This window comes from Lolium rigidum, chromosome 7 (assembly GCF_022539505.1).
Source record: "Lolium rigidum isolate FL_2022 chromosome 7, APGP_CSIRO_Lrig_0.1, whole genome shotgun sequence".
In the NCBI taxonomy this organism is placed as follows: Eukaryota; Viridiplantae; Streptophyta; class Magnoliopsida; order Poales; family Poaceae; genus Lolium; species Lolium rigidum.
The window spans coordinates 20987786-20998004 of NC_061514.1; the positions used below are offsets into that span (position 1 = coordinate 20987786).

At 38.4% G+C, this 10219-nt stretch overlaps 1 protein-coding gene across 2 annotated transcripts in view; it reads left to right on the forward strand.

The window, feature by feature from the left end:
* LOC124674499 (pectinesterase-like) overlaps positions 1 to 6033 on the forward strand; it is a 65897-nt gene extending 59864 nt beyond the window's left edge. For both annotated transcript variants that reach the window (XM_047210542.1, XM_047210543.1), the window contains one exon: positions 5180 to 6033. In XM_047210542.1, the coding sequence (XP_047066498.1) occupies positions 5180 to 5871 (692 nt within the window). In that variant the 3' untranslated portion in view covers positions 5872 to 6033. The remainder of the gene's footprint in view (positions 1 to 5179) is intronic.
* The last annotated feature ends 4186 nt before the right edge of the window (positions 6034 to 10219 follow it).

Sequence of the window (10219 nt, forward strand, 5' to 3'; positions counted from 1 at the left end):
CCAAGAGCATAATTGCTTGCTTTGCTGTACGAATTTACGCACACCAACTTCACGGCATGTGGTCATGTACTCATGCATGTAGTGCGTGCATGTGAATGTCGCGATCGAGTTAAATTGAAATGGTTGTGACTAGTTTTCAGTTAAATGAGAAATAATGTTGTTTCTCAGTTACATTATATCATCAAATCTTAGTTGCAACTCATAATTAGCACGAATCCCGAAGTAAATCTAACGGTCCAAAACATTTTTTAGTTGATCTTTAGTTGCAACTGAAAAATCTCGGTTGCAATCTCACATACAACTGAAAAAACTTAGTTATAAACTACCTTACAACTTATATGCACGAATCACGATGCAAATAAACCATGTTGGACTTTTTTTTTTGACCTGAACCATGTTGGACTTGACTAAGCAGAAATTTAGTTCTCAGCTAGTAAAACCGAAAAGAAAACACTAATTCACCTAGCTTGGCTGGCCGGATGTGAAGGAGTACAGTGTATCGAGTAATGATCGCACCCATGCGCGCATGTACTGCCTCTGCATTTATACATACACTTGCGACGGGTGATGCATGTTATACAAACACACTGTTGCACCAGATAGGATTCGGGTAGCATTGGCAGCATGGTTCCATGTAACTATGTCTGTGGGCAACGGCCGTTTGTGATCGTGACAGAGCTTCAAATCACTGAATTGATGCACTAGTCAACTCAATTAAAAGTTCAAACCGATAGAAAGACGGGTAATATATTTCAACACTTTCATTAATGTAAGGCTATTCATAACATGCATCAGCAAGTTTGAATGAATTCCTTTTTTTAACTTGGAGATAAACTGCGAGGCCGTCGTCTCATGATTTTTCTTTATGTTGGTGTGTGTCACGCACAATGCGGCATGCCGACTGGATTTGGAATGCCCCTTGAACATATCGGCGATAGTAGCCCACACACCTGGGCGGTGTGCTCTGGTTCGACGTCTTGGGCAAGCTTATCTTGCGACATGCCTTTGAGCAGGAAGCTCGCAATACCTGATCCTCTGCGATCTAGACGCAATAATAGGGGTAGATCCTAGACCGAGATCTTCGTGTCCTCTTCATCGTCACCACCGAGTATCTTTGCGGGCGCGGGATCATAGCCAGCGATCACCCTCAAGACCTGCGCAACTCTTAGGGTCAGAAGAACTTGAGCTTGGCAGAAGAGAAAGTTCTCGAGTTAGTTTCGCGGATGGAGGGGGGCCTAGCCCCGCAAGCAAGGAAGCTGTCGACATGGGAGGGTGGGGTTCTCGTTATCGGTGTTTTATTTTTCTGTCGGTGGGTCAGATCGATGAGGCTAAATATTACCATTTTAAATTGACGCACTAATCAACTTATCCAAAAATTGAAACCGATAAGGTAGGCAAAATATTTCGTCACAAGCTAGCAGAACTAATTGGCGTGACCAAGCTAGGATGGCTGGGAATAGTGCACACAGTACCGAGTAATCATAGAACCCCTGCGCACATATGTGCCCATATGGTATATTGCACGGGACGATGCTATGCAAACACTATTGCGGCGGACAGTATAGTTGGCTAGCATTGGCAGCAATCTTCCATAGACCATAGTTCCATGTAGCGATGTACGCGATGTGTCCGTAATGGTGTTTTCCTGTCGAAATAATGGTGAGATGTACGACTTCACCGTTTGTAGTGCACGGCAAAAGTGGGACTTTTTCTGCGTGCCATCCGTGCGATCCATGGCAAAGGATTATCAGGCTGGCCGGCAATGACTGCTCGGTCGGCGGATGCATGCATGGCTGCCCGTAGCATTAAGTTTTCGTCCGTGATCGAGCTGGGAACCCTTAATTTTGCCCGTATGCGTCGGTGCAGTCAGTGCACTGCAGTGCATGCTATGCTAAGCCACAGTTCAGGCGGCAGTTTCGGTTGGCAAGTTGCGAGGCTGCAGCATGTGCCTGCAGCGGTTGAGGCTGTCCATATCTATCACGCGTCCTTTTTTAATTTTTGCGAATGGCTGCTTCAGACTTTGTACAATCGGAGTGCAATGCTGCACCTACCTAATCAAGCGTGTGTCTCTATCTCATAAAGAAAAGAGAATGATTTGCGATAGGCGATTGTCTCGTGCATGGGAGGTCTTGTGGACGTCGCTTGTCGCTTTTTTTTCGCGATGTGTGTTAATCATTAAGCATCGTCATATCTTTTCGCAAACCTCAGTACAGACGCAGACAGTTACAAATATAAACATACACCCGCCTTATAACACATACACATACATCATACCCTTATGAGTAGCTTTGAGAGATTGAGTCCAAGAAACTGATCTCGCTGATCTAAGATTGATGAAGTCAACACAGGCTCTTCGTTAATGACGGGAATGTCGCATTGCACTGAAAAATATTTCTCTTTTATGAGACACCAAAGTGTTAACATTAGATTTCAACTCTGATAGGCTGGTGGGTGCCACTGCCCTCCTAACCATCTAACAACCATATGTTAATTCTCAACTTCTTCATATTTTGGATAGCTCAATTGTACTACTCCTCAATTCATAAAAAATGTCTCAACTTTATTCAAATCTATATGTATATGCACACTAAAACATAATCTAGTTACATGCATATTTTGAAAAAGAAGTTTAAGACATCCTTAAATGAACAGGGATAGTATTAAAATGCAACGAAAAAGAGTGATTTCGTGGGGGATGCTCTGGACAAAGTCATTTCTCCACATTTTTGTCTAGTTAGAATAAATGTTGTTAAGCCGTACTGCTTGTTACTCCCTCAGTTAGAGATTACAAGATTAGATGGATAATTCGGTAGAAACAAAAAAAAATCGCCTTCATTAATTGCTACATGCACTGGTAGTTTAGATGCTATTGAAAAAGAGAGAAATAAAAGGAACATGCCTTAAAAGAGAAGACAATAAATAAGACATCTTATCTTCGATAGATACTGTATCATACCTAGTATCATGTACTACATACATGTAAAAAGCTGATGTATCACATTAAGTAATGATGAAAAAGATAATAGTAGTATCATATGTAGATATCATATCATAGCATCTAGAAGCTAGAAAAAATAATTCCAAACCAATCTTGTATGTGTTTGTATTGAGATTCTACAAATCAATAAATATAGTTAGCTTATGATGCTCCTACTAATACATGATACTATGTATTGTAGAGATAGTATCATACACTTGTAGTATATGCATGATACCACTATATGATATTTTTCATTATAACTAGTCCTATAAACCTAGCAATTAAAAAACTTATAATCTTATAATCTCATACCGAGAAAGTATCTAGTCTTGCCTAGTTTGATCGGATCTGAGGGGGGCAGTCGATGTCAGTTTGTCTTCGTCGTCGTCAATCAATATACGTAGGACGCTCACGGTGCAGTGTGGCAGCCCAGACGGGCCTGATTGTTGCCTTGCGCGTGGTCACATGCTGCAGCTGCATGTGAGGCGACGCTTTCCATGTAGCGTCTGCGTCTGTTCCTCCACATCCTATTCGGTCGTTATGGCTAGATGTGAATGAGGATAATAACCTGGCCCACAAAGATAGTGGAGATGTAGAAAGAGATTGGGATATTCACTTTGGCTCATAGGAGCATTTACTCCCATTATGTGAATCAATATTTCGAAGTGTCAAAAAATTCTAAAATAAATTTTTACATGTACATCTACTCATTTTATGTTCGTACACAAGTTTTCAAAAAAAACTAAAAAATTTTGTGGCTCCTGTAAAAAAGACAAATTTTGATGCTATAACATGACTACGTACAGGACATTTTTTTGTCTTTTTTGTACACGCCATATAAAATGTTGTTTCTCCACGAAAACTTGTGCACTAACATAGAATGTCATGATGTACACCAAAAAAATTATGTCAGAATTTTTTGCCATTTTTAAAATTATTTTTAATTATTTTGTATAATGGGAGCATTTGCTCCTATGAGCCAAAACGCCTCCTCCAGAGAGATTGGGATTCATGACCTGCCTAGAGCCCTAGATGGCTATTTGTAGACAAATCAACAGGTGTTGTTAAATCTACTCCGTAGCTGTTTTAGTGTGCATGCATGGTTAATCATTTAAATCTCCCAATATATTATTCAAAATGCACCAAATTTTGGAAAATTGTATTGAGCGAATGATGAGTTAAGGATTTGTTCGCCGTTGATTTCTTTATCGACGGTGGGTGGCAACTATCAGGCTAGACCACCGCTAGGTGGAAATTACGGAATATATTTGCTTCGCATAACATCCGCTCCATATTAAAGTCCTGAATAAAACACAGCTAACCTAAATGATACACCCGAAGGGGTCGATCTAAGAGATTTAGTTAAGAAAATATACAGTGAGTCCTCCTTTTGCACACATATTCAAACCAGAAACTAGTATTTGTACATTTTAATGAATCCATTTTAGGTGATAGGTGTAGATGCATCTTGACCAAATCAAATTGTATAAGGTTCTGAAAAATATATGTGTGTACATCTAGACATTCTATGTTCGCACACAAAATTTTGCCAAAAAAAAGCCTTTGCAAAAAGAGACAACTTTCGGTAATCCAAAATAGCTTTTGAAGAGACATGTTTTTTTTTGTCTTTTTACACAGTCCACACAAAATAATTTTTTCATTAAAATCTATATCTGAACATATAATGTCAAAATGTAAACCCAATTTTTTTCCAAAAAAAAGTACACTTAAAATGTGTTCTTAATAATAGGTACAGTTAGACCTATATGCCAAAACACCATGTTCCGTTTTCTCACTCTATTTACATTTATGATCCAAATAATATGACTATATTTCGATTGACTATGGCTCTAATAATTTGGACACTTATTCTCATGTATTCCCTACAAGAAAATTGCTCATCCAGCAATTTGTAGCAACCCGTGAGGTGATTTTGTAGCTATTTTTTAAATCTAGGTCAATTTTCTAAACATTTCTGCAACAGCCAAATTACATCATCCCATTCCCCACTTTGTTTATTTTTTGGCAGCTAAAACCACATCTACTGTACATTTTTAGGTGATCCAGTTCTAGTCGAAAAAAGAAAGCGCCTGAAAAATAGCAAGCTAGCATTTGAGAAACCGATTTATGAACAAACTAGCTAGTAAGCTGCTGTAATGCTATATATCTAACCAATTATCGTGCGTGGTAATGCTGCAGCGGTTGTGGGCAATAACTTTTTGGCCCGGGATCTGACCATCGAGAACTCGGCCGGCCCGTCGAAGCACCAAGCGGTGGCGCTCCGCGTCGGCGCCGACCTAGCGGCTTTCTACCGTTGCAGCTTCGTGGGTTACCAGGACACCCTGTACGTGCACTCCCTCCGGCAGTTCTTCCGCGAGTGCGACATCTACGGCACCATCGACTTCGTGTTCGGCAACTCCGCCGTGGTGCTGCAGAGCTGCAACCTCTACGCGCGGCGGCCCATGGCGAGCCAGAGCAACGTCTACACGGCGCAGGGGCGGACGGACCCGAACCAGAACACGGGCATCTCCATCCAGAAGTGCAAGGTCGCCGCCGCGTCGGACCTCGCCGCCGTGCAGTCGAGCTTCCGGACGTACCTGGGCAGGCCGTGGAAGCAGTACTCGCGCACGGTGTACTTGCAGTCGGATCTGGGCAGCGTCGTCGACCCCGCGGGGTGGCTCGCGTGGGACGGGACCTTTGCGCTCGACACGCTCTACTACGGCGAGTACCAGAACACGGGGGCCGGAGCTAGCACGTCCAACCGGGTGAAGTGGAAGGGCTACCGCGTGATCAGCAGCTCGTCGGAGGCCAGCACCTTCACTGTGGGGTCATTCATCGACGGCGACGTCTGGCTAGCCGGCACGTCCATCCCCTTCTCCACCGGGTTCTGACCGAATTATTCTATCACGGCGAGTTCTGGGCGTGATGGCGATAAGCGAACGACGCCCAGAAGCGAAAAGCGCATCAAATTCGATCGTTTTGATCTCCATTCTTTTGTTTTTCCAAACCATCCATAGGTGACTGGTTCATTGTTGATACCTGCACCGCATATACTTGTGATATATATATATATATATATATATATATATATATATATATATATATATATATATATATATATATATATATATATATATATGTAGTTCATCTTCATGCCGGCCTGTATTTATGCACAATATATATTCAATTTTTACGAATTGCTAAGTTTCAGCTAGCTGAGACGTAGCTTATGTCTCAGTCACGTGCTCCACTATTAGATTTTGTTTCTGCTTAAAGATTCGTGTTTGTTGTTGTTTGCACTTTATTTAGATCCGCATTGAAATGCAGTAATGTAATTCGACTGAGATATAAGTTAAGTCTCAGTCGACTAATTTATAGAGACACCCTAATTTTTATTGTCATCGATGCGGCTGCAGTTTTTAGGTTTAACATAAATACTTGTGTTGCTTGTGTCTTAATATTGCATTTTTTTTCCCGAAATGGAGGTAGAACCTGGCTTCACCCTTGTCTATTTATAGTATTCAACATACCATACAAAAAGAATATTTTTTTTAACCTGAAACCACCTCACTAGACGCCGTCGCACCTCCTAAAAACTTGATGAAGGGGGTGCCCATAACAACGTGGCTTGTGTTAACAACCAACAAATATGTCAACAAAATAATATACTCCCTCCGTCCCAAAACGTAAGACGTCAAGGACTGGTCAAAAGTCAAACTTTACTAACTTTGACCAAATATTTAGAAAAATATATTTACATCTACAATATCGAATGGACATATTAAGAAAATATATTTTATGGTGAATCTATTCATGTTGATTCAGTACTGTAAATGTTTATATTTTTGTGTATAAACTTGATCAAACTTAAAAAAGTGGATTTTTGACTAATCCTTAGACGCCTTACATTTTGGGACGGAGGGAGTACATAATCGTTCTTACTATGTCAAATTTTATCATTTTTTATTGTGCCATCAAATTCATGATCACCCCACAACTATTTCTTCGTGTAAATCATAGGAAAAACAGACATGATTTGAAATCCACATTATGTCCCATGAGTAATATACTTGAAATAGCAAGAATGATACATAAGGTAGATATGGTGAACTCACTGGAATAACTTGGCTCAAGATAGTTGGATATGCGAGCTTTGCTTGAATTCTTGTAGAAAGGCTAAAGGGAGAAATTTGATCACTAAGAAAAAGCATGCAAAAGTATCTATAGATACTCATTTTCTTAGCATGAAAGATAAAATAAAACTTAAACATAATGGAGGCAAATGAGTTCTAATACTACACGTGATACTGCAAGATATCATAACTCAAGAATAAAGCATCACACAAAGTGTGAGACTTGTAATGAGTTACCCATATGTAACTATTAATCCCTTCACCTTTTTTAAGAGAATCCAAACTAAACTTGATTTTATTCTAGTAGCTAAATGGTAACAATAAGTACATATAAATGTGGTGGTCTTTTATTCCAAAAATATTCCCAAACAAGACTTAAAATCTAAAACTAGACAAACACACTCCATGTTTTTTTTCGATAGTTGTATGTTGATCGAAAAATAAAGTTTAGAGTGTGTAAACCGGGAGTGTGATAGGTCTAGTGGGGACCATGGAGATTCCCAAGGTTATGGTTATCACCATTCTTTGATAGCTACTTGTTTTTTATTCCTCCTTTTCCTATCAAAAGACTTCAACGCAAAACTTTCTCCTATTTCATTTTCTACACAGGGACATTAGTAGCATAAAGATAATATCCAATATCCTACCAAAAATTAAAATAGATTAGAATCTCAAATGTACAGAGAGTTTATTAAGTGGCCAACATCTAAAATATTTGAAAAGCCTAAAAAAGAATCAAGAACAACCTCAAAGAAACCACTTTGGAATCAAATGATAGAATCTGTCCAAAAAAACATCTGTTGGAAAACGTAATTATTTCGACCCCTTAGAAGTGTCAGGATTTTTTTTTTCCAAATTTTGAACATATACAAAGGATAAAAAATTGAAACTGCACTAGAAATTTCACCACATGTGATCTACCAATAAATATTGAAAATTATTTCCATGAGTAGAACGTGCAGAAATCTGCAACTCATAATCATCAAAATTTGGTAAAACTTCAAACCTTGTTATTAAGAGGGGCCGAGATCATGTGAGCACTTCACCTTATTAACCAACTCTTTCTTCTTTGGAAAGTGTACCATCCACTTCTTATGATGGAACTAAAATTCACATTGACCTCTTCCGATGTTCATTATAATAAAATCCACGGGCATAAAAATCATATGCAATTCAACCATAATATTATTAAATTTACCTAAACCATGCTTGGTAGAAATATCATAAATTAAGAGATCAATATTACATTTTTTGATGGCAACTATTTCCGGTTGATCATATAGTTCTTCAGATATTGCAGAAACACTAGTATCTAGAATAACATACCCAATAACTTTTCAAAAAGTAATTTGCGTCTTTGGGATCCATAGACCCCCACGTAAACCTGGTGCCATCAAGAGCCTTTTCTAGTGCCGTTGCCAGGGAAACCGTAAGAATCATCACCAATTTGTCATATCGTCAAGTTTATCCATCCAAAACATTGTTGGAGTCTTTCATTGGATTTAGCTAGACCATTGTGAATAAATCCAAGCTTGGGGAGGTTCACCTTCTCCTTCTCCTTCTCCTCCTCCTCCTCCTCCTGCTCCTCCTCCTGCTCCCGCTCCTGCTCCTTCTCATCATCATCATCATCATCATCATCATCATCATCATCATCATCATCATCATCATCATCATCATCATCATCATCATCACCATCATCATCATCATCATCATATATGGATAAAAGTAAAAAAAAAAGAGTAAACAAGTCTAGCTGAGAAAGGAGCTATCTAAGAATGGTGAAAACCATAATCTTGGGGATGCCCAAGGAACTCCAATGGACCTATCACACTCTCGGTTTGCAAACCTCTTAACTTAGTTTTTTGAGCAACATACGCCTATCACAAAAACTATGAGCATCTTTATCTATTTTTTAAGTTTTGTTTATTAATTTCTATTTGGAATAAAATACCCCCACATTTATATTTACTTATTGTTTTCATTTATCTATAGGAATATAATGATGTTTTATTTTGGATGCTATAAAAGATTGGTGAAGGGATAAATAGTAACATATGAGGAACTTTGTATTTTTGTTTTATTCTTGAGTTTATGATCTCTAACAACTTTCACATGTAGCACTGGCGCTCATTTCACTATTTTTTTATTTAAGTTTAAGTTTATCTTTCATGTTAGGAAATGATTAGTACTATGCACACTTTTGTATGCTTTTTATTAGTGGTCAAAATTCTCCCTATTGCTAGCCCTTGATGCTATTTCAGAGTCCACCATATATGCCTATATATAGCATTCATGCTCTTACATCTATATTTCTCATGGGAAACTTTATGTAGATTCCAAACTTTATGTAGATGCCATATATGTCTTCATCTATGGCTTGCATAAAACAATAGTTGCAGGGTGACCACGAACTTGAAGACATAACTGAAAATAATAATAATTTGACACAGTATTATTTAATATTTTTGTTGACATTTTTTTGGTTGTTAACATAAGCGATGCTGTCATGGAGGGCATTTTCAACTCAAAAAATGTCTATTTTCATGTCATTTGTAAAGTGGCTCTTACTATTTTTTGGATGGTGCAGAAAGAAAGTGAATAATGTGTAGATGGAAATGTGTATATGATATCTTTAACATAACGTTGTGACACAAAATCTATGCTTACATAGTGAGAGTTTTTAGCAAAAGGTCTTCAAAATCCTCAAATCTTGCAAATATGATTGAAAGGATGATTGCCATATCATTGGAGTATGGATAGCTGCCCTTGCTGAAAACACCTTGGGTGGCTCCTCGTACAAAGGGGCATAGTATACTAGAGTTTTATCAGTGATATCTTGTACAAGTAGCAAGTGCGATGAAGTCAAAACTAGGATGCATGTGGAGCCATTGATCATCTTATATGGGCATGAAACAAATAAATGAATTTTTATACAAAATACTATGAAAATGGTTGATTACTTTAACTTTTTTCCGCAATTAAAATATGCTTATGATAGAGGCAATGGAACTTGATACTATGATGAATCGTGATCATTAAGCATGCCCTCAAGTATAAAGATTTTGAATATATATGTCTTTCCCATGTTTAATTCCAACTTACTTTA